Raw genomic sequence first — 26,456 nt, 5'->3', positions numbered from 1 at the left:
TTGTTGTGGAAGTAGGAGGCGAGGGAGTTGCAGAGGTCTTGCGAAGGGGTGATGTCGTTGTTTCCGGCGGTGGGGTTGGAGAGCTCTTTAATGATGTTGAAGAGTTCCTTGCTGTTGTGTGCGTTGTTGTCCAGTCGTTCCTTGAATGCGGTTTTCTTGGTTGCGTGGATGAGTTGGTGGTGTTTTCGGGTGGCGAGCTTGAGGGCAGTCATGTTGTCCGGTGTTGGGTCTCTGCGCCAGGTTCTCTCGAGGGCTCGGCAGTTCTTCTTGGAGCTCTTGAGTTCTTCGGTGAACCATGGGGCTTTCTTGCTGCCTGGTCTGCTAGGCGGGGTCCTCAGGGGGGCGAGGTCGTCAGCGCAGTCGCTGATCCACTTCGTGAGGTTGGTGGCCGCTTGGCTGGGGTTCGTTGCGCTGGTGGGTGGGTTCTTGCTCAGGGAAGTCGCGAGCTGGTCGGCTGTGATCTTGTTCCAGCTTCTGCGTGCAACCTGTTGTTGGTGGTGGTGGATCGTGGTCCTTCTGAAGCTGAAGTGGACGTAGCTGTGGTCCGTCCAGTGGAGTCCGGTGGCGTGGCTGAAGGCGATGTCCTTGCTGGATGGGAAGACGGGGTCGAGTGTGTGTCCGGCGTAGTGGTTGGGGGTGGTCACCAGCTGCTTGAGTCCGAGGTTAGCGAGGTTGTCCAGCAGGGTGGTGGTGTTGCGGTCGTTGTTGTTCTCCAGGTGGAAGTTGAGGTCCCCAAGGAGGATGTAGTCAGCGGAGAGGAGTGCGTGCGGGCTGATGAAGTCGGCGATGTCTTCGCTGAATTGTGTGTGTTGTCCCGGGGGTCTGTAGATGAGGGTGCCTTTGAGGGTGGTCTTGGGGTTGATGTTGACCTGGAAGGGAAGGTGTTCGGCGGTTGTCAGGGTGTCGTCGGTGTTGGTCGTGATGCGGATGGTGTTCCTGTGGATGATGGCGATGCCTCCTCCGGTCTGGTTGATGCGGTCCCTTCGGATGATCTTGTAGCCGTCTGGGATGGCGATGGCGATGTCGGGCGCTGAAGAGGCGTTCATCCAGGTTTCCGTGAGGAAGGCGACGTCTGGTGAAGTGGTGTCGAGCAGGTTCCAGAGCTCGACGGCGTGTCTGTGGATGGAGCAGGTGTTGAGCAGGATGCACTTCAGGTGGCTGCTGTTGTTGCTCGTCTTGGTCTTGGTGGGTGCGGGTGTAGTGCAGGTCCGGATGCAGGTGAACTCGCAGGAGCGGCAGCTGAAGGGTCCGTGGGTGCGTCTCGGGGTGGCTCGGTAGCATCCCGGGAATCGGCCGGTGTTGAGTGCGTTGAGGGTGGCGGTGTCGTACGTCCGGCGGGTGGGCTGGGGTCTGCGAGGGCCAGGGGTTCTGGCACTGGGCGCGGTCCAGGCGCGGACAGGCGCAGATGGGCTTACCTTTGGCGCACCTTTGGCGCACAATCGGCGCACCCGCTGCGCGTAACATCTGCGCGTTTGCACGGTCGCCATTTATGGCGAAGTGCAAGGGAGGGAGGAGCAGCTGGGAGGCGGGAGCGGGGAGGGCACAGAAAGAAAAGGGGCGTGGCCAACCAAATGGAGGCAGGAAGCGGGGAGCGGGGCGGGAGGGCACCGGGGCAACAGAGGGGAGTACAGTACAGGGGGACAGGTGATGAACAAAACAATTATTACAATGGGGCACACAGCAGGAGAATAGCGGGGCACAAAAGCCTAAATAGGCAACAGAAAACAGCAATCACAGTAGCATATGCCCAGACCGCAGGAGACCACGCCGCTCGACGGCAGGGGGCGTGGTCAGCCGGCGGCAGGCAGGGTCAGCGAGGCAGGCGGAGGGCACACGTTGCAGCTGGTGGCCGTGCGGCGCGGGGGAGTCCTAAAGCTAGGTCACCCGTAACAGGTAACAGCACTAATCCCGCAAAGAGTATCTTCTCCATTGTGTCAGACCTACAAAATCAGAAGGGGGCGGCGGGCCCATTGATTACCTCAAGTCAGCAATGTGAGGAGCTTGCCTTGTTCTTTTCAAAAAAGATAGAAGACATCTATAAAGGCTTCTTCATGGCCGACTTGGACCACCCTGAAGTACCTAGCAGTGACACGTTGAACACCTTAGAGGTTTTCCCACAGATCGAACAGGACCAGTTACTTGCTCTCTGTGCAAAAATCAAAACAGGATCACCAGCTGATCCTTTGAAACCTGACCAATTTAGGAAAATTCTACTTACCATCTCTCCTCTTCTTGGTTAAGTGATCAACAAATCGCTCAGCTCGGCGGTTGTACCTACAGCATGGAAACAAGCCAGAGTATTGCCACTGCTTAAAAAACCTTCTCTGGATGCCAAAAAAACAGAGAACTTTAGGCCAATCTCACTGCTCTCTTGGACTGCAAATATCGTGGAAGCATATATTATTTCATTCTTTCAGAGCACTTGACCAGCAATAACATACTCGATCCCTCACAAAACGGTTTTCGTCCTGGCCATGGCACAGAGTCAGCACTTCTGGCAGTAGCAGAGCATCTCTGGGCAGCATTGGACGCAGAACAGACATCAGCACTGATCCTTCTGGACCTCAGTGCCGCGTTCGATACTGTGTCCCATGCTATCCTGTTGCGCCGTTTGGAAGAGGCGGGCATCCGTGGCCTTGCTTTGAAGTGGCTAGCATCATTTCTCTCTGATAGGACCTATCAGGTGATTGCCCCCCCCATTTTTCCATCTACCTTTCTCATCAAGCATGGAGTACCACAGGGTTCCTTTCTGAGCTCTCTGCTCTTTAATCTGTACGTACAACTTTTGGCTGTATTTGCAAAGAGCAGAGGACTGACAGTGGTTTCCCACGCCGACGACATGCAGCTGGTGGTGGCACTATCGAGCAACTCTAAGGACGCGCCGCTAAGTTTCAATGTGATCTTGCGGCAGTTGCCGGTTGGATGACAGCTAACTGTCTCCAGCTGAACGCCAGCAAGTCGGAGGTGTTGCTGGTGGGAAGGGACCATGGGTTGTGGAACGAGTGTTGGTGGCCCAGGAATTTAGCCGCCCCCCACCCCCTAAACAGGTGGTAAAGAACCTCGGGGTATGGATGGACTCCTCGCTCAGTTTCCAGACACAAACAACGAAGGTAGCGGGCACCTGTTTTGGCCTATTACGCGGGCTTAGACCCATTCTAGGTTTCTTTGATGCCCCGACCAGACAGATCATTATTCAGGCATTAATTATATCTAGGCTTGATTATGTGAATTTCCTGTACGTAGGGGCGAACAAGACAGAAATACATAGGCTACACGCTGCAGTTAGAGCTCTTGTGGGCTTCCATAGAGTCTGTTCGGTGACCAGCACCATTCGCCGCCTTCACTGGTTACCCGTGGCTCAACGGATCGAGCTTAAGGCTCTCTGTATAGCCTTTAAAATTCTGAAGCTCGGATCCCCCAGCGTTTTGATGGATCTGCTCTCTTCCTATGTTACTTTCCGTCAGCTCCGCTCCATGGGCCAACATTTGCTGCTTGTCCCTTGAGTTAGGAAAACTCGGGTCGGAGGTCGTTCCTTCCGGTACAGAGCGGCAATTCTTTGGAACTCTCTGCCCCCCATATTCGCGGTCTCACCAATCTCACCGATTTTAGGAAAGCTATTAAAACTTTTCTTTTTCCTGCTGTGTAGGCCGCGGTCTGTGGTGAGGCTGCCTTTTTGCCTGCAGCGCCGGGACGCCCCTTGGCTGGGGCAGCTGTCGCACTCTAAAAATGTTTTAAATAGAAATAGAAAAAATAAATAAATATTTAACTTTTTGCATTTACCTTATCAATATGTTGGTTCTCGATATCTTTGAAAGAAATTCAATCCACAGGATATTTTTGTTTCCTATATTCTGTCAGTGATCTGGAATTCTACCACTCATAACGCAGGCCTCCATGTACCTGACATCTGGTGGCATCCATCCAGCCTCTCGTTGACAAGTTATATGCACAGCAGTAACACTCTTAGTTGCAACCACAGAGGGCCCGATTACGATGTCGAATGTACATTGTCCGCCTGATAACACTCTGGAAATGAAACTAAACGACCTCGTCAGTTCCAGCCCAGCTGTTAGGATGCAACTGAACCCTGTTCAATCACAATCCTATACTTTGCTATGAGAGCATGCATTCCGAACGGAATGCATACTCTCATAGCAAAGAGCAGGGGTACAGTTCATCCCTGCACCCCATTGTAGGCACCTTAAGGTGCCAGCTACCGGGTGCAGGGGCCATCAGGGGACACCATAGGTGCCCTCTTGGCCGCCATTTGGTGGCCTTGCACCCATGGGGGCCGCCAATACAGTTTCTTTTTTTTTTTTTTAAAGTTTTTGGAAGACCTTTATTGACAAAAACTCGCACATACAATCCAACAAGGAGCCCGAGGGCTCGCAAATACAGTACATTGCAACAGAGAAGGCGTAAAGGATATGGTACAGGAATACTGAGGTCTAATTTTAAAAGTTTTTTTTCTGAAGGATAGACAGGAGCAGGATATCAAAGAACAACGAGTTAGTTCCGGCTTTGTAGAAACAGGATAGACAAAGACTAATCACAATAAAATGCCAGAATCGCTGCTTACCACACATGTAAAACGTCTAAACCCAGAAAAGAAAGAAAAGAAAGAAAAAGAAAAAGAATAGAAGGCCCATAGAACCAAAAAGAATAAAACAAACCCCCCCCCCCGTCCACCCCCCACCCTGCACCCCTGCAGCTGGCTATGGCCTGACCCCCCCTAGCAGTGTGCCTGTCGCCCAGTAAAAGGAGTCCCGAAATATAGAGAGTAAGAAAAGAGTCCTAATCTATAACTCTCAGTAAATAAAGAAAGGCGGGGAGGAGCCTTCCACCCGTCCTCCGGCTACACCATCCCGCAGATTCAGTAATGACACAAAGTAGAAAGCCCGGTGATATTAAGCATTACAATCAGAATGATTTGGAGGCACAGAATCGGCACACAGCACAGTCAAAGGCGGCGACGCACCACCCACATGTTCAGGTCAGCAACGGGAAACCACCAAACCATAAAAGTAAATGGTCACCCCTGGCCCGTTCTCTCTCTTCTACCACTGCGAACCATAGAGACCCAGACATCCCAGGGAGATGGGCACGGTAGTCCAAACGGGGAACATTGGCTTGAGCACTCAACCATGTCGCATATACACAGGGCCAACGATATCAAGCTGGGCCAAAGGTATATCACACTTGTGGCATGGAGCGAAACCGATCCAAGGAAGAGAGTCTCAATGTCCGGCTCCTTCTGGAGCGATCTCCGAGCAGAGGGAGACACGGTGCAGGGAGAGAACTCCCGTCGTGATTGCAGTCCATGGTCCGCACTTCGGCCCGGGCAATAACCATCAGCAGCAAGAGATACCCCGGGACCTGGAGTCTCTGGGCCGTCAACGCTGCGCAACGCCGCCATCTTGTCACAGTCAGACATGGAACAAAGAACACCGCTGCAGTCCGGCGAGGCAGCCATTTTGAAGCATCCATGAGCACTGATTATAACATCCACCTTGTTGATCAGGGTTCGTGCAGAGTGTAAAATATCGTAATGAAGGGCGTCAATAGCCGCCATTAGATCTCCATAGCCCAGAGCAGGTCCACGCTCCCTTCCGGTCAAGTCCCCTTGCACCACACGTCCACGATCACTCCATGACACAGGCTTTCCAAAGCTGCCCTCCATTGTACGCTTCACGATTACCAATGAAAACACCTCGAGTGATGCAGGGCTGCTGGCAATGGGCCTCAGGTTTACAGTTCAAGGAAAAGCGTCAAGCAGGTCCGAAGAGTGGCCATAAGCAATGTCCTTGAAACGAGCCGCCCCACTCGATATTGAAGGGGTAGATAATTCAGGAGCCTCCCGCCGCTAGCGGGGCTGTGTGCAAGCATTCTTCCACAGTCGCAGTGTGGGTTTCTGCACTCGTACAATCCCCCCGGATAACTCGCCAGGCACATCCAACACAGTACCTGCAGTCCAATGGGGCGCGAGTCCCAGGTTCGGCCGCGTCTAATAGAAATGGTCCGACCGGTTCCAAGCAGCTGCTGACGCCCGGTGTTGTTCACCCGGCAGCCGGCCCCAGCGTCCACTCGAGGCCCCGGTCTCGGGTCCGCTGCGGGCCGCAAACTTCAGTCGGACATTACACCCGCTTGCAAGGAAAGGCAAGCCTCAGGATTTCACCACGGGCCGCCTAAGCACATCGGCTTCCGCAGTGTGCCTTCTAAAAACAGGATCTCCGGCAGGATAGACACAAAGAAGGAGATGGTCGACGGAGCCGAGGGACTACACGTCCGATCCGGTCGCCATCTTGGCTCCTCCCACCCCAATACAGTTTCTTAATGCTTTTCTGTGTCGGAAAGGCCGGCACAGAAAGCAGAGGGAAACTGCAGTCCTAATCCCTCAGCTGGAAAGAGTCGACAGAGGGATTGCAGAAGGCCTTACTGTTTGTAATAATTTTTGACTAACTCCATCAAAATGGGTTAGTCAGAAATGATTACAAACAAGAGATTACGATGCGGTAAGGGTGGCTCCGACTACAGGTTGGAGCCATTCCTTATTGCATCATAATTGAGCCCTTAGTGTGAATAAACCACTCCTCCCCCTGTGCCACCAGCCCCACCCCACCCTATCCCAGCCCACAACATGCAAACAATAAAATGATAATACCTACTATATTACTATTTTTTTTCCTGCTCTGAGAGCAATGGGGCGACGCTCCTCCACCTTAGCAGAGGAGCCGCCCCTGGTGAGGAGGTGATAACTGCCGTCCTCACTTATGTTCCCTATGGCTAACATCTAGACTATTTTCTTTAGGGTGCTGTACGATTGTTTCAATGTGCAGTTTATTTATTTTGCACATTTGTTTATTGAGTCTTTTTGGTTAATTAAAGACAAATACAAGAGACATGAACACAAGAAACATAGAGAGCCAGCACATTAATTCTGGACAAGTCGTATTGGCCTCTATAGCACAATGTGAGGGATTTTAATTTAGAAGGGTCTGCAGTCAAGACTGCTTGCACCCACATTGTGTCATTAAGCACTGACTCTTGACACCTGTTTCAGGTGCAGAATGACTTACCACAGTTCCTTCTCCACATTTGATTAGCACTTGGTAGAATTCAATAAATAACGAGTAGTTACTGTTCTGTCTGATTTAAAGGAGTACCTTATTATGTTGGAAATAATAGGGAATACTTCTAAGAATATGGATATAATGAATATTTCTGTTTGATTATATTTATTGTATATGCTACAAATAAGCTTGTTCGTCACGGTCAGGCAAAACTCCAGTAACTTTCAAGAACACCCCCACTTCATGCCAGTGGGCTCTACTTGGAATGCCCCAAGGACTGGTATCAAGGTTGCCTCAATCTGTATTTCATTGAAACTCTTCTGTCACTATCAAAAAATGGACTTGTTTCCAAAATGGTTGTTTTCTGTCATCTTGCATAGAGATGTTTATTTTGTTACACTAACAATATTTGATTACTAGTATTACTACTCGAAAAGTACTCTATGCTAAGTTATCAATAGTGCAAATGAAACAAATATTTGTTTTACAGGAAATAGCAGACTGATCGAAAATTAAATTACAGTATTCAAATTGAAGTTCAAGTCTGGTAAAAGCAAAAGAAAACGTATGCAAATAGAGGCAATTGTATAGTTCTGCACGGCCTGGAAATGAGGCATGAAAGTGCAGCTATAGTAGATATATTTAACAACTCAACTGTATCAAGTGAGGTATAGTTTTTAGGTCTCGCCAACGCAATGCACATGCGTTGCTTAAGAGAGAGACTTTTAGCCATCTGCACAGCTTTGGGGCAAAAATGTGAATGCGTTGCATTGCTTGCAATGGCAACGCATGCACTTCTGGCGATTCCATTGCGGGAGCGTGCTGCGCCATTTGGACGCAATTATCGCACCTTGCTGCATGCTCCCGCAAGATAATCGCGCCCCCTCCCTCTGCTGCCACGCGAGGCGCGCGCTTGTGCTGGTTCTGTTCATCTTTATTCTGTCCTGGGATAAAGTGACGGAGGCGCTTCTAGTGTTGTGCGCCGAACAATAATAATTCGGGTTTGCACCTCGAGCACACAACCAAGTGCCTTGCCACTAACAAAGGATATATCAGCTAATATAATGCCATAATTAGTAACCAGGCATTTATTCCTTTTCCACTAATATGATTGTCAAACATTTATCCTTTCACAAACGTTCCAAATTAGACATGTTAAATTGAAGAGACCGTATATTGCTGTTTTTTGATTATTAATCTCTATTATTGATGATTAAATATTAAAATATTGTACTATTATCAATAATATTACTAACATGCGCTTTATTCCCCATCTATCCGCTTGAGTGGACATTTGGTTAGGTTTATTGGTAGTTAGTTTTTGTGCAGTCCATTAAATTTTCATGACATTTGAGTTTGCTAGCTTCATTTATAGTACGTGTGCAACCCAATCAGACGAGGAGTCCCATCTGAACTTTTTATGTTTTTGTTTCACAATATGCTATTGCAATCATTAGAAGTACTGCATTTCACATCTTTGTTTTTCAACGAACTCTTGATTCTGTGATTACAAGCAAGGGTTCTGTAGTTAAAAGGTATCTCACGAAAATCTGATTCTGATACAGCCCAACGTATCATGCATTTTAAGAGAGGGAGTTTAATCTTAAACTGCTTTTATTGCGTCTCAATGCCGAATCCATTAAATTTCACATCAGAAGTGGAAGCTTGTGATTTATAGTCCTCCAGTTATTTATTTTTTCACTGTACTCATTGGTTTTCCTATATGCAATGCTGCACTTATGTTTGTGGTCCATAAATCAGTGCTGCTTGGCAGTTTTCTGCAGTCTCTCTTTGGAAGTGGTTATTGTTAACAAGACAAACAATTGCATACCATTGATGAGCGCCTTGCTGACTCAATGCCAGGCGGGGGTATTCAGGAAATGCTGTAGTCGCTATATTTGTATTGTAGCAACATGCCAAGAACTTTGTTGAGTTGTTTTTTGAGTTTTAAATGTGAACTGAATTGGAAAGCTGTTTATGTACCCAAACAAACCAGATTGGAGACAAAAGTACTCAACAGGTCTTATTAGATGGAACTTCTCTTTCACTCTGCACAGAAACAGTGCCATGCTCCTGGTTTACCCCACAGTGTTTCGATTATTTCATGTGGCACAAATAAAGGACTACAACTCCCAGAAGTTATTTATGTTGTTAAAAGGAAATGCCCAACTAGAGCAATGCATCCTTGGTGACAGGGAGTGATTAATTTGTCCAGGGTGAATGTGATGGAGTCACATTGTTTCTTTGTTGTGCGACGAACAATAATAATTCGGGTCATCTTATGTTGAGGGTTCATCCCTCTGACCCTTCACATGTCTGTGAAAGGGCTCTTCCCTCTGACACATCTGCTATGTGTTCCTCTCTCAGACCGTACACATCTCCAAATTAAGTGTTCTGCCCCTCCCACCTTTTTTTAGGTCTCGCTATTCGATGCGCATGCGCATCGAGCTTGCGAGACTGTGGGGGCTTAAACTGTCTTTAACTAACTTGCAAGGAATCGTGGCGATTCCTTGCAGTGCCCGTGAAATTCAAGCTCAATGCGCATGCGCATTGAGCTTGAAAGCGCGTGCACATCAGTTCCCTCAGCCGCACTCCAGGCCCCTGCTGCTTTCACACCCTCTCCCCGCTCCGCCCCCTCCCCTGCCCGCCGTGTCGCATTTCTCCTCCCCACAGCAATGCCCTCCGCCGTACTTTCACTTTGACGGCCGCAGGCCGTCTCTCGTGTTTATCCTTGTTTCGCTCTGTCCCTCATACTTCTTTTGCTCCCTTCTATTTAGAAGACCGTCTTCCCGTCACTTCAAACCCATCTTGCACACAGCGGCGGAGGAGGAGACACAGCAGCAGTCTCATGCGGCACCGGTCACCTTTCCGCTTCCTCCCCCGGGTGCCTTCTCCCATTCACGGACTCCACCTCCCTGCTGTGACCCTCCGTCCCCGGGAAGCCCCTCCGAGAGCCCAGACTCCGCCCCCCAGGCACCGACGGCAGCAGCAGCACTTTGTTTCATTCACCTAATCCACCCTCTGCTAAGAAGCTGCCCCTGCTGATAAAAGGCTGAGCCTAGTTTGGAACGTCACATTACCATTTTGTGAACAGAATTTTAACCGCTGGACCGGAAGCTGAGGTTGATAAAGTAACTTGACATGGATGGGGGAGGGGCAGGATGAATGGGGAGGGCTAATTTCTATCACTTAAAATTGAGTCACGGCCCCTCTGCTTTTTAATTTACAGATCTCTCATCTTTGCCGGTAGTTAGCTGCTGGTGACGTCTTGCCTCCACATTCGCATGATCGCCTTATGTTATTTGATATATGCAGGCAATTACATGTTGGATTTGATTGTGCTCGTTTTGTATTTAATGGTGCAATTGTTCTTCTTTTGAGAGGATTTTGGACGCAATGAGCGCTGTTCTGGTGTTTTAGCTTATTAAACGTAGCTTCGTGAAGTCACACGATGAATATTGACCCACTCGGTAACTTATTGTTTAGAATTCGCCCCCAAAGATTTTCCGATTGAGTCGTTAAGCAAGGGCAAGTGCATCTTTCAAGCCTGTTGATAGTCGTTGTTAATGAGAAAAGAATGCGTTAAATTTTCTAAACGCATAAATGCCCACCCTTCTGATTCCGGCGGGAGAGTTATGATTTTAAGGCTAGTCTCCACTCTCTCGATTCCTGAATGCAGAAGCCCAATTCCTTGGTGTGCTTCTGCGGACAGTGACTGGTCTTGTCTGCCTCCGAGTATGCACTGCCGGTGCACAGCATTTGTCATGCTCTTCCTGCCTCGCACAGCGCGTCCTCCCTGCTCCGACTAATAAGGAAAAACAGTATTTTTTGCATTTCTGATATCTGATCCTGCCGCAGCAGTTTACAGTCACATACATGACATGGACCCGATTCAGGCCCGAGTAGAAATCAATGGGAGAAATACGGGCTCTCGATTCTTTTTTTTAATCTCCCACTTTAATCTTCTAAAATGTAGTTATGTATGAAAATGAGTATACTTTCAGTTGCATTTCGAAAGCCAACGATATGGCAGCAAGTTTAGGAAACCTGATTAATGCTTTATCGAACAGCGTGTTTTTCCACCTTGTCTTTAACCTGGCCTGTAAACAAGTTAATGCAAAACTCCTTTGTTGCCATAGGAACATAAATGCAAAGCCTCATTGTGGAGCAGGGAACTTTGTGAGAACCACGTGAGGAAACTGGGGAGCATCTACTCCTTCCTAGCTATGTTTCGAGGGTTTGTTTTACCTTTAAATCACCTACAAGCTAATACATCAAAAGTGGAAGGTTGACTCAGTCATTGAAGAAGGGTGTTAGTAACTTTTCGCTGTTTTCCAGGCTTGTAAATTTCAGTGGAGTAATATTTCTGGTTACATAAACATGCACTCGCATCATAAAAAGTATAGATATTTCTTAAGTAAGAAAAGCACACCTGAATATCATAAATAGTAGAGCTGCCCCTCAAGATACAAAGAGCTACCCTCGGGTTGCACCAGCCCGCTCGCATTATGGACAGCAGACCACCGAACTGTTCCTTGGGTTACCAAGACACTATAGGCCCCATCAGACATCAGCACAGTTCCTTAGGTCCAATAAAGACAGCAGAACGGTCACCCAGGTTACTTAGACACTCTAGGCTCCCATCAGTTATCAGCACAGCTCTTTAGGTCATAGACACTAAAGGCTCCCATCAGTTATCAGCACAGCTCTTTAGGTCATAGACACTGAAGGCTCCCATCACTTATCAGCGCAGCTCTTTAGGTCATAGACACTAAAGGCTCCCATCAGTTATCAGCGCAGCTCTTTAGGTCATAGACACTAAAGGCTCCCATCAGTTATCAGCGCAGCTCTTTAGGTCATAGACACTAAAGGCTTCCATCAGACATCAGCGCAGTTCTTTAGGTCATAGACACTAAAGGCTGCCATCAGACATCAGCCACCACATCCACCATCACATCCACCACATCCACCACCACCACCACCACCACATCCACCACCACCACATCCACCACCACCACCACCACCGCATCCACCACCACCACCACCACCGCATCCACCACCACATCCACCATCAACACCACATCCACCACATCCACCACCACATCCACCACCACATCCACCAACACATCCACCATCACCTCCACATCCACCATGACATCCACAGCCACCACCGCATCCACCACCGCCGCATCCACCACATCCACCACCATCACATCCACCACCACATCCACCACCACCATCACATCCACCATCACATCCACCATGACATCCACTGCCACATCTACCACCACATCCACCACCACATCCACCACCACCACATCCACCACCACCACCACATCCACCACCACTTCACCACCACATCCACCACCACCACCACATCCACCACCACCACCACCGCATCCACCACCACATCCACCACCACATCCACCACCACCACATCCACCACCACCGCATCCACCACCACCGCATCCACCACCACCGCATCCACCACCACCGCATCCACCACCACCTCATCCACCACCTCATCCACCAACGCATCCACCACAACCACCACATCCACAACCACCACATCCACCACCACGACATCCACCACAACACCACCACATCCACCCTCACCACCACATCCACCATCACATCCACCACCACATCCACATCCACCATCACATCCATCACCTTCACATCCACCATGACATCCACCACCACATCCACCACCACATACACCACTTCCACCGCATCCACCACCACCACCACATCCACCACCACCACATCCACCACCACATCCACCACCACCACCACTTCCATCACCGCATCCACCACCACCTCATCCACCACCTCATCCACCACCACCGCATCCACCACCACCGCATCCACCACCGCATCCACCACCGCATCCACCACACCCACCACCATCACTTCCACCACCACTTTCACCACATCCACAACCACCACATCCACCACCACCACATCCACCACCACCACCACCTCCACCACCACCACCTCCACCACCACCACATCCACCACCACCCCCACATCCACCCCCACATCCACCGCCATCACCACCACATCCACCACCACCACCACATCCACATGTGTGTGGCTCTGTGTGTGTAGGTGCAAATGCAATGTTCTTGGATTGTCGTCACAATAAAATACACTGAACATAATCTTCACAAAAGGTATTTACAAACGTTTAAGCTATTGCCATTATAAATTACAATAACTTTTATTTAAGTATTAATTATTTACAAAATTAAAAGCCATTGTTATTTGTAATATCAATACATCTAAGTCACGTAAATACAACACACATTGCATTACAAATGCTATAGGTGTCACATTTGCAAAATTTAAAACTATTGACATTGTAACTGACAAAGCTATTAATTTTGCTACTTTCAAAACCAACACATAAATAAAAAAAGTGTCATTTACAATACCAATAGCTCAAACTTTCCTAATGCGAGACCTATTGCATTTCCAATGCTTGTCTTATGGGTTGCTTCCCTATGACAATCCCACCTTTAACTGCAATTCCATCTGTAAGGGCTTTTCTTCCTCTGAGTCTGACTCCACACACCGCCATGCAAAGGAGCAATTCCCTTTGAATTATAAGCTACATGTTTATGAGCTCTCTGAATGGGCACTCATGAAATATTGTAATATTACAGCGTCTTCTGAGCAAGTGTGACCTCTTATCCAGAACATGTTATAACAAGCATTGGCATTGCCAATATGTCTCGCCTTTGGGACCTTATAAGTGTTTAGCAGTGCAACGGTTGATGTTGTTGCACCAAGGATATTGTGCTGCAGAACTAAATACTGAAAAGGTCCCAAAAGCGAGACCTATTGGCTATGCCAATGCTTGTTTCAGATGGAGAGCGGTTTTAGAATTTCAGGTGTCAGGAGGCTGCTGTGCGGTATACAGATTTTTTGCCATGATCTAATAACTTACCTTTTATATAGCAATTCAAAACACAATTTAGAATCTTTCAAGGAAGTAAATAACTGGCGCCACAGTTGACTAATTTAGTAGTACTCTATTTACTGACTCGGGAAAGAATGGAAAGCTGATATGGCCTTACCAGGTCTCGAACATATGACCTTTATCTCTCAGCAGATGGCAGCAGTGGGCTTTTTACGCACAAACTAGTCCATCCACTAGGTGCATTTTGTGATATGTGAAGTAGTGCATCAGTATTATTACTCACATATTACAGAATGTTATTCACTAACATGTGTGGGTCAACTTCTGCCTCCGCCACTCCTATGTTTTATATGCAGAAGGCTCTGCCATCTCCGCACCCATAAGTTTACATTTTAATAATAAATGTTTGCGGGTGTCGACTGACCAATGACAGATCTGGAGACAGGCGTGTATTATGACAAACAGGTTTATTAATGCCCATATACTGAAGTAAGCGCCTCCATGCACATGCCCTGGTCATGAGCCTTTTCCTCTCATTGTTAATCTTCACAGTTAGGGTTGTCACTCTACCCTTACTTGTGAGTTCCAGTTCATAACTCTCACACTCTTGAGCTTCCTTAGGGTTAACTTTTATCATGTGCTTCCAAAGCCTCCCACTTTTCACCCACAGTAATTGGGCCCTCCTCCTGGTTTCTCAGTCCTGGTACATCTCTAATTCCTGGTGAGCGCCATCACCTTCCTCCTGGAAAGAAGGAGGATCTATGGATCCTAAGGGTGTTGCTGTGTAGCCAGTCTCCCCCTGCCTTCTTCTCTTGAACTGAAAAGAAGAAGAACCTATAGTAAGCAAGGATGTTGCCATGTAGACTATTGCCATCTCTACTCATAGAAGCCTGGCTTTTATGGTCCTAGTTCCGACACCCTTCCTTTCTCTGTCCCTCTCCTTTCATTTTCAATGGTAGAGTACCTGTCTGGCAGATTCTTGCCTCTTCTTTCCCTTGCACTATTGGTCCTCCTCTCATATGGCACGACCCTAACAACTCCAGGCTCTGCCCCCTTTTACTCACCACAAGTAAATGGTTTTCTCAGTGTTCTGATGTTTCCCTTCTGTGGGAATACTTCCCCTCCATGAAGCATATCAAAATCTCCGATGACAGGCCAATGTGTGAAAAATAAGGTATCAGGACCTCACAAATATGAGCATCTCAAGATCCTTGTAGAGGAAATGTCTTTGGGTAATGTGTTGCATAGTCCACCATGACCATCATATAGCTGTGCCTTCTACCAGGGGACCCAATATACCCATCACAATCCTTTGGAAGGGTTTGATAACTGCAGAAGCTCTAAGGGAACTCTTGGGGTATAACCGGGATTTACCAGTTTACAGTAGGGTCATTGTTTACAGTATCTAGCAGTTCGTGCATTGAATGCTGGTCAATAGAACCACTCTAAAACAGCCTATTCAAGTAATAGGTATGGAGCCTGTGAATGAATGAGTAGCCAGTTTGGGTATCAACACTGTCTGCAGCCAACCGCTATCTCACAACCCCTGAACTCACTTCCCATCCACACTCGTTTACTGGGTATAGGAGTTTCCATTACCATAATTTTGACCAGAATTAACCCCGACCAGTCCTATAGCCATTGGTTCTGGTCCAGTCTTAGTGGGGGGCACATCTTGGTGATATGTCACACCTACCCACATTCAAAACAAAGGAGCCCAGTCAGAGAGGGATGATCACTCGCCCCACTGCATTCTCCAGTGCTGTCTCCCTTATGTTTCGTGTGGAGCAATTCTCGATTTCCTCATGTAATTTTCCCTGGGTATTCAAAGTCAATAAAAAAGAAGGCATCGGAACCTCTGGAAATGTATGGACTCCTATATTTTTGAAATGCTGAGGCAAGGTACATAGTTTTGATGAGTGAAGAACTGGGATCCTATTTCAGCAACACAACACGTGGGGCTTCTATGAACTGTTCCTTCAAAACCTTCTCCCTCATTTATTCCCCTGTGTGTTTGTAAGTCTCCTTCTCAAACCACAGGCACTCTAGACTGGGCTTCTTCATCTCTTCTTACAGAGTGGTTCAATGTGGATTAGCCAAAGTATATGCTGCCTGCATCTCACCAGTCAGTAGCGGGGAAATGTAATGACTCCATTGTTCCATGGGTTAAGCCACATTTTGGGGTACTTGCTCATGATCTATAAAAACATATGATTGGGAACTTCTCCTGGAGTCTACTTCTGCAGTACAGTGAAAGGGACATTGGGCTGTACTCGGGATGCAGCAATGACATCTGTCAGTTGGGTCATGGCTGCTTGGCTCTTCTCTTGAGATTCTACTTGTGGCTCCCCCGAGCTTGTAACACCAGATGCAAATTTTGGTGATTGTCCTGAGCCTTTTTCTGGAAGATTTGCATGTCCTGGGCCAGCAGTCTCTACCCTACCACCAAATATTTGAATAAGACTTCCATGTTTCTCCTTTACCGGCTGAAGAGGTTGACCAAGACATATCCAGACTACAATCGGGGGATACCCCTGATCCGGATGGCTTCCCCACTGAGTACTGTAAAAGGTATCATACCATTCTGACACCCCACCTGCTGGCCTTCGATGCGGAGGCATTACCACAGGGATCGTTCCCCCCCAGACCTAGACTGTATCACTATCGTTATTCCTAAGGTGGAACTTTCTACAGACCGGTGCTCTTCCCATCACCCGATCTCGCTTATTAAAGTGGACATCAAGGTCTTTGTTTTAAAGTCCTAGCGACTAGGTTTAGCCAAACCCTGTCCCATCTCATTGATCCAGACCAATGTGGTTTTATGCCAGGTAGAAGCACCCGCCACTGTTTTCATTGAGTGCAGTTGGCTCTTTTCCAGTCACATCATCTGGACTGCAACCCTTCCCTGCTCCAGGTGGACTTTAAATACAGTCTAATGGTCCTTCCTTGATGCTGTCCTCCTACGAGCAGGAATGCGCCCATTAATTCGCAGAATCGTGGGTCTCCTGTATACTACCCCTATGGCTCTTGTCCGTGTCAATGGCATTTTATCCACCTTATTCCCCACCCATAGAGGCACACATCAAGGCTACCCCCTCTCCCCATTACTATGAACCCTGGCTATTGAACCACTGGCCCGTCTGATATGCCACTAATCCTTTATGTACTGGGGAATTCATATATCATGCCTTCCAGGCCATTGCTAGACACTTAACTTTCAACCATTGCCTTCCTCCCTTGACCCTGACCTGCGCAGATGGACCTGACTTCCCGTTAACCCTATCGGATGGATCCCACTTTTTAAAATGATGGGTCTTCCCCACTATTTAAAAGTCCTTCCTTATCCTATCCCCCGGGGCTTGTTCCATTCCTTGACCTCCAGACTGACATCCTTTTTATGGGCTGGTAAGCTCTATCGTGCGACATTCAGCTCAGCATGAAAGTCTCTCTTCAATGGTGGTCTTGGTATATCTTCTACGGACACTATCTAGCAAAATATTTTGTGCCCATAAATGAGCAGTTTGTAGGGGTCTGGGATGACCCAGCCTATAACCTGGAGCTTCATCTTCTGTTCTTTAAGGAACTTTTTAATTTGCTATATCTGGGAAGAGTGCTAGAGGCTGGATTTTGATTTATAGAAAAGAAAGACTCATAACTATTTTTCTGTACAAGTTATGATAAATTCAACACTGTCATGTTGCTGGATTCATCAATACCATTATATTCAGTTTTTAAATGATATTTCTCAATCTTCTATCAATGGTTATGCATCCATAAAGTATTGCCATGTTAGACTATGAGGCCAACTATCTTCAATAGGGAAAATTAAATGTGCAACTTCTTCCTCACAAGGGTTTATAAAACCTCTTTTATAAAGGCCATGCTCATATTCACAGGACCCCCCACCTCTGGAACACCTAGGGGAGACATTGGGGGTTCCTAATATGCAAAAATAATGTTGGTCATTACTTCACAGTGCCCACAGCACCAAAGACAACTTCGTAGGGAATTTCCTACACTGGGGAAAAATAAAAAGGACAGCTTTCACTCACCAGGGTTTCTAAAACCTCTATTACATGGGCCCATCTTATAGTTACATGAAGTCCCACCCCTGAAATACATAGGGGAGACCTTCGCAGTACCCACAATGTAAAATAAGGTAGATTATCACTTTTTAAAGTGCCCATACCACCAAAGATAAGTTTTCAGTGAATTTTACTTTTAAAGGCAGTGCTGACACGCAGGGCTGCTTTAAAAATGTCCTCACACTCTCGGCAGTGCAACAAAGGTTGCTGGACTCGAACCTGCCATGCCCTATTATATACTAGGCACTTATGGGTACTTTTTTATCCACTTGCCCTATTATCTACTAGGGACTTATAGGGTAGGTCATGCCAATTATAAGTGTACCTCAGTGCATGGGTTTGTGTTTCACAAAGCACTGGCCCTGGGCCTGGATAGCAGAGCCCAGGGCACAATCATAGTGCACTATCACCAGTGTCATCAGTAAAAAAAATGGGGGATGAACAGATCAAAAAGAGAGACTTTCTAAGAGCCATCTGGCGTGCCTTGAAGAGCATCTATAACTCATTTGGTGACATTGGTGCCTGTCAAAAACGAAAAGTTCCAATAGCACCAGTGTCTTGCCAGGCTCAAATACTGTGCTACTTGTGATGCCATGTTTAACACCCCCAAGGAAAGTCAAGGAAGTTACGATGTCTGCAATGGCTATGCTGGTACCGAAAACAGTGCCATTGCCACTGAAACCCAAATGGTATTCAAAGCTTTTGACTTTAGATCATTTTATTATGCCGGTGACTGACAGCATTCCAGGTGTTGCCCAGATGTATGGGAAATTGCAACTCTAACAGTTTTCATTCTCCCTGAAACATTGAACAACACATTTTGCAGACCACCTCATTGATGGAATGGATTCATGAAAGAGCACTATATATACTGGCTTTGACATGACCAATGCTGTCACACATTCTGTGGACTTAGAGATGGATGACACAAACAAGCTTCTCTGTAATACTGGACATACTTTCAATGTTCAGAGTTTTGGGAGAAGTCTGACTTTTCAGAGAATTTTAAACCGAGCTGAGCCTTTCACACAAGAACAACATAGAAAGTGCGTGCCGTCACCGATTCACAGAGCAGCACAGCAAACCGAGTTTACTATGTCTCTTCTTTCCATCATTAAAGATGCAGGAATTCTTCCAGAGGTAGAGAATAGTCACCATCCTCCACACCCATTCCCACTCCCCCATGACTACTTTAAAAACGGCATATAGAAGAACTAAGCTTAATCAACCAGAGACTGAGTAATTGTATTTATATAGTGCTTACTACCCCTGATGAGGCATTAAAGTACTTTCTGGCGAGTAGCACTCTACTCCACAACCCAAAGTGGATTAGTGGCAGATTAGAATAGGGAAATATAAGCTGTTAATTGGAGCGATGGACATATGAGTCTGTTAGCTAGATTGAATACGGTAAGGGAGGGATATTGGAGGGAAGAGACTATCTAGAAGGTGTTGTTTGGGGTGTCATGGTAGTAAAATGAGCCAAAGGATGAGTCAAAGGGTGAATAGAGGGAAGAGTCTATAAAGGGTTATTTGGGAGATCATAGTACTAAAATGAGATTTGAGATGAGTCAGAAAGTGGTGGTGAAGAATATTTTGAAAGAGATATAGGATGAGGTGTAAAACAGTGAGTTGTAGAGAGTTTAAGTTTTTTTTCTACAGTGGGAGTAATGCAATAAATATATAAATACATAACTACATAAAAAGGTATAAATGTACATGGAAAATAGAGACATATAAAGTTGTATTATACAAAGTCTCATATGTACTTATATGTATATATATTAAGAAATGCAGACTCAAGTGTTGCTGGACATAAAGCTAATTATTTTGTTTATTTATTTTACTTGTTTATTTTTTTATTTTGAAATTATATTTGTCCCCAATATTTCAATAGTGATGCACCTATAGATGCAATGGCTATGATCATTTACACATTGTGATAGATAAAATAAAACGGAGACCCAAAAGCATATAATCGAATAACCTCTGTAACTTATCACTCATTGCAAAAGATAAAATAACATAAAACAGACCGCATAAGCATATAATCAAGTAACATATATGTAAACTATGCAGTGACCTATACACATGTTAAGCATACACATATATATTAACCATAGATAATATTTACATTTGTTAAGCAGGCCTATAAGAATATATCTAAATATTTTTAAACATTAAGTAGTATATACATTGTACAAAGAAATGCACATATCTATAAGTGGTGATTTGTTTTGAAAATGGAATTAATTTACTTGTATTGTGTTGTTAGTCAATCAATTCATCTTTATTCGACTATAAAACAGCCATAAAAGCACACAATAAAATACAGACACTGTATTTAGTTGTAATTTGCTTTTATTTAGCGCTCACTACCCCTGATGAGTTTATGCACTTTGTGGCGAGTAGCACGCTTAAGCCACTGGCTATTGTTGGTTATTGGGATTAGGCTTGTGCCCTCAAAGAAATTATCCCATACATTTACTTAAGTTTCTTTGTGGTAGACTAACTGGAATTAGATAGATGCTTGTTAGTGGGAGGTATATGAGTTCATGCCAGTAGTTGGTGAGATTAATAGATACGCTAAAGGATATTAAATATTGTTAGGTTACAAGGATATGGCTTCAAAGAAGGAGATGCTATGGTCTATGAAATGGGGTATGGGCAACATTCAGCCACAAAAAAAAGGAAGGCAGACATTAATGCGACTAACAGTGAGCTCTACTCAGAGAGATTAGGCACGCAGACGATGGAAAGTAAGGGAAAGTTTGTTCAACAGAAAGAAAGGTAAGTGAATAAGTAAATAGTTTATGTCAAGATCAGTTTTCATGCAGGGTTTTAGAAATATAGTGTGGGAGGCTTAGTGAGATAGCATGGAATCTGCGGATATAAAACTACAGAAAAACAATAATATTAGCATGTCAGATAGTGTGTTGTATTATAGCAATTGTACAGTACTTACTAACCCTATATGGGTGCTTCTCCACATGGATTGCAAACTACACCATGTAGGTTTGTGACTGGAAGAGTGCTGCCTTTCCTGAAAACCTTTGTTTTTTTAAATGTTCTTGTCATTGAGTAGCTTTTTTTTCTGTGGGTGTTTCGAGGGGTGTAAAAATCTCTGTGGCATGTTATTTGATTTGTTTGCCACTAACCTCTCCTATAATCTACGTATTGTGTAATTGTATGCCTGTATGAAAGTGCATGGGTGAGTACTGCAGCTTCCAGGCCTGGTTTACTTATTGTGGTTTGAGATTTGGATGAGTGCAGTGGGGGTGCTGCTGGTGTGCCAAAGGCAAACCTGTCTGTGCCTGTCCGCTCTTTGGATAGTGCAGGATGGCAGATTATGCCCAAATTCATGCGCCTCGTTGGGTTGCAATGCCTACCACATAAGTGGTGGCGCTTTACTGGACAATCAATAGTAGTAATGCTGTACCACAAGTGCATTGGCAAAGCTTCCTGTTACAGAGAGCATGCAATCCCCAGAGTTATGAGTTCCCCATCACCTCAGATGAGTTCATAAAACCCCTAAAAATAGTTTAGGGTCAGTAGTGAAACAGTACATCAAAGCATTTTTGCTTAACGCACGTTCCCAGTCTAAAAATGGCGTCAAACCTAGAGATCTCATCAGTGAGTAGATTCCAACCTTGCGTTTTTGACTGAACCTGGGTTTGGGAAAGTTCCTGTTCCAGGCATTTCGTTGAGTAACCCGACGAATGCATGATAGTGACAGTACACAGGGATCGAGCCTAAAATCTTTGTAACAATAACATTTGTTTCTCGAGGTGCTTTCTCAGTTTTGCTCTAGCCATGCTAACATTTCAAAACAGTGAATTTATGTTAGTTACAATTATTGTATCCACCTCTGGTTTTGTCTCCTGTGTGGTTTTATACTGACCCTTCAGGTCTTGACTCTGGGTTTATCTCTGACCTTTTACCCCGCCCGCTCGTCTTAATCGTTTGGGGATGTCAATATGTGGATGCAGGCTAGCAGCAATTCTGCAAGTGTAATGAACTCTTGGACCTCGGCTCTAGGCTTGTCTTTATGTGTTGCTACTATGCGTCCTCTGACCTACACAGGGAGCAGCTCCAACGTTGGAGGAAATGTTTGACTCATTTGACAACATCAAGGTGCCCAAAGGTTGACCAATGCCCCGGTCTGTCCATTTTCGCATCGACTTTCACATTCCAGCTCAAGGTTGCAAATCAGAAAGTGTTAGAATAGCCAAGATTAGCAGTCACTCCCTTCGAACGGCTTTGTCGAATTACACTTGTGGAAGAAATTGACTTTGCTGCAACCAGTTTTAACAAAGGGATTCTATTGCCATAATTGCAATATTGCAGACCTAATGAACATTGGTTTAGAAATACATTTAAATCCCTTTTCAGAAGCTTGCAAAAAAGCAGGAATGTTATTGAGAAAGGATTGCAACTCTGATAAAAAATAAAAGTTAGATTACAAATGTAGTTTGAGAAATTATAAAATTGAGAATAAATGTAAATGTTAAAACTTTACACAATAAAATAATCAACCCGTCCTGCGAACTGAACACATCTTTACTATTGTGAAAAATCTAGCTGCTCTTTGGTGTGCAAAGCAACCACCTTCACGAGCTTTGCATGGCCAACTCTGTTCCTTTTCACAATAAAACTAAAAATAGGGTATTTTTATAGACGAGTAGCACTTTTGTGCAGACTGTCCCGGTCACACAGGTAGACATTATATTAAGCAGCTGAGAAAATCCAGTTCAGGTCCTCGGCAGTTCCTTGTAGGCTGAAGTGTATGTACTTAACCCGAATATCATTATGACTATACCAGCCGACATGAGGAACCCGTGCTCTAGGACAGGCCAGGTCGCTGGGAAACAACTACCCTACCAGCCAATTACAGGCCTTTCTCATTATTGTCTTTTTCCACCAAGGACATGGAGAGTCTAGTGAATCTACAGTTAGCCACCTGTTTAGAAGAAAATAAATAGCTTGACCCAGCACAATCAGGTTTTAGACCAGGTCTGATTACAGAATCTGTCTGGACTGCTGTCCTAGAGATCTATATTTGTTTACTGATAAGCTCTGTACCATTTTTTCTCATTTTATTTGCTCTATCTGCCGCTTTACAGACAGTTTCTCACCCTCTACCACTGTGCAGTTTGAGGGCAGTCTCCTAATTTGGTTCATGTCCTTTTTGCACTACGGGTCATCACTCCAAAGTAGTTGCAATTCCTTAAATAAGTGTGCTGGGGGTAGCTCCATCTTAATAAATATATACGTTAGATCCCCTCATTTCTTTGATACACACATTTTTTTTTTTTTACTGCTACACTGATGACACCCAGTTGTTAGATTTGAAGGTGATGCTGATCACACCCATTGTAATTTTCAAAGATGTTTGTCAGCAGTGGCAGACAAGATGATTCAAAATGAGCTGCGGCTTAAAACAACAAAAACCAAAGTGTAAATTATGGCCAATGATTCCAATAGCTGGTACAGTGATTGGTCGACAAGCAATGGAGGACCCAGACCCAAACCGTCTCAGATAGTGAGAAATCTGGGGATCATTTCTGTTTCTAGATGTTTCAGTTTCAGTTTGGTCTTAAGGCTTTACATTGGCCACCCGATGTTTTATAAAAGTGTACTTGTGGTAATAGTCATTTACACATTGACAATTGGCTACTGAAAGTGATTTCTCCCCACATAAAGCCATAGAGCATTTATACACTATTGTCACAGTATTGCACAATCTATCCTCTCACTGACACTATATCTGCAGTTCAAGTAGGCAAATTTGACCTGAATAAACATAAACCATTTCATCCACTGGGAAGGTTGAAGTATATGTAGCAGATGATTGCACAATTCTCAGCAGAACGATCATAAATAGCAAGGTCTGTCCTGCATCATCTGGTTTTCATTTCATTCTGTATCCCGCAGAGAATGAGACCATAAAGGCAAGTAATCTTAATTTCCAGTAGAATTAATTTTATGGAAATCTGTCAGATGTAATATTGATTACACAATCGCCGATGACCAGGGTACTCAGGCAAATGTAGACTCTGATTCTTAGTGGTATGCTAGTATGTCCATTCTGGCTGATGCATGGCTAAGTAGGGACCATAGAACCGCTATACAAAGCAATCAAGTTCTTCTGTACAGAGACTCCCCAGCACTTGGAGAGTGGTTGTGTATTATTGTACTTATTCATTTCATCACAATGGTTGAATCTGACGTGTTTCAGGTGTGCATAGACTTTTTCATGGTATGAGGCCATCTTGTTTGCAATGCTATTTACGAAGTTTACTAGTGTAATAGAAATATACAAAATACTACTCTTTTTACATGTCTTCAAATAGTTTTGAATCACTGCCCATATTTTCCATAGCCGTATATTGTAAACCAACCAATTGTATGTAAAAAATTGATACTAAAGCAAAGCAATTTCTTCCTTATCTAATTGTTTTCAAAATATATATATAATAATGCAGTATTTTTTTCTTTAACATGTCTGGTACGTAAGAATGAGGATGGGAATGATGAGGCAGAGTCTGAAGATGACTTTGAGGAGATGAACATGTGCCTCCTCTCAGCCCGAAACTTTCCCCGCAAAGCCAGCCAGACCAGCATCTTCCTGCAGGAGTGGGACATCCCCTTGGAGCAGTTGGAAATTGGTGAAATGATTGGCAAGGGGCGCTTTGGCCTGGTCTACCACGGCCGCTGGCACGGCGAGGTGGCCATTCGCCTCATTGACATTGAGCGTGACAATGAGGACCAGCTTAAAGCCTTCAAACGGGAAGTGATGGCTTACCGGCAGACGCGACATGAGAATGTGGTGCTGTTTATGGGAGCCTGCATGAGCCCTCCCCACCTAGCAATCATAACCAGGTATGTTTGCCAGCAATCAAATTAATTTTATGTGTATTTCTAAAGTGCACTGTTACCTACTAGGGTATTCCGGCACTGAGTAGGTGTGTGTGTCTACCCACTCTGGTAGAAGGTTGGTTAGCCAGGTCTTCAGCTTCTTACAGAATTGAAGCAGAGAGGAGGAAGCCCTGATGTGGAGTTGGAGGTCGTTTCATGCTGTAGTGCAGTGTAAGAGAACCCCGTCCTTCTGATCTGGTTCTATGTATGCATGGGATGTGTGCAAGTAGGAGTCCTGCAGTTCGGTAGTGTCTGGGTGGTTGGTGGCAGGAGATGCAACTGTTCAGGTAGGTGGGGCCTGAGTCGTGTTGCGCCTTGATTATGTATGCACATTGAAGTGGTCTCATGTGTTATAATGTGATAATATAGCATAAGAAGGAAAAAGAATAGTAATTGACTGTAGAGTTAACTGAATTTTAGCAAATATTTGAGAATCTATTTATGGTCCCATGGAGCAGAAGATTTTGTCTAACTTTGTACTTGATGTATATTTCAGGAAGTTCTACAGTTTAAAAATGTATGTGTTTTGTTATGTCTTTGGGAGTTCCCCTGGTATCTCATAATACAGGAGACCAATTGTTTTAAGAGATACTCTTTCTGGAGTTGAATAAGTGATCCTCATGCTGGAGATTTTGTACAACTACTGAATATGGATTTGATATCACCTGATGCAGATCTAGAATTTTTTTTAATCTGTTTGTGAAGGGATGCTGAAATCAAAAACATTTTAAATTGGTAGTTTGTACTGTTCTTGGGATTTATGCCACAAAATTAATTTAGTGTCAAATTTGAAACAGTTTGAGATGTTGCCTAGGATCAGAAACTTGGAGCTCTGGGAGGCCCTTCACCTTCAATTCTCAATACCATTCTCAACATTTCTATTTAGGCTTTGATCTTGAGTGAGGCGGAGTTGAATTACCTTATAGAATTTTGCACTTCCTTATTCTGAGTGGGCTATTGTTCCTCAGCCTGATTTTCCTGGGTGTAGGAACACTAGACAAGATTAGACTAGCCCAGAGTAGATTAACACAGTAATTCTGCCTGGAAAAACTCCCATGAGACTTTAGCTTCAGCAGCAAGCAAGCCTGTTTCCCTCCTTTTTTGTGACTGTAGTTAGATTTCCCTTCCCACCCTCACTTGCCACATCCCCTCCTTTCACCCTCACCCGCACACAAAAACTGCAGCATACACATTTCACATACTGATGGAAAATGTATGCATTAAACACCAAAGAATATTGTGAATTCGATGTGGGTTTTTGACTGGTAAATCCGATTCCATGCAGTTATCCCTCATTCCATGCTGTTTAACTCATAATTGCACAGTCCTGATGCACTGTTACAGTAGAATAACGTAGATTTCATATGCAGAGTATACACCCCGCCTCCCACAGTACTAGGCAGCTTGTAATTAGGGCATTAGGAATTGATAGACAAGATCTATAAATTTACATCCGCA

At 45.2% G+C, this 26,456-nt stretch overlaps 1 protein-coding gene across 1 annotated transcript in view; it reads left to right on the top strand.

Moving 5' to 3' along the window:
• KSR2 (kinase suppressor of ras 2) overlaps nucleotides 1-26,456 on the top strand; it is a 1,792,292-nt gene that overhangs the window by 1,146,376 nt on the left and 619,460 nt on the right. The window contains exon 15 of the mRNA XM_086943271.1: nucleotides 24,598-24,962. Coding sequence (XP_086799397.1) covers nucleotides 24,598-24,962 — 365 coding nt within the window. The remainder of the gene's footprint in view (nucleotides 1-24,597; nucleotides 24,963-26,456) is intronic.

Source organism: Lissotriton vulgaris, chromosome 11, assembly GCF_964263255.1.
Source record: "Lissotriton vulgaris chromosome 11, aLisVul1.2, whole genome shotgun sequence".
NCBI classification, from domain to species: Eukaryota; Metazoa; Chordata; class Amphibia; order Caudata; family Salamandridae; genus Lissotriton; species Lissotriton vulgaris.
The sequence above is the reverse complement of the archived record's forward strand: the minus strand, read 5'-3'. Positions and strand labels throughout refer to the sequence as shown.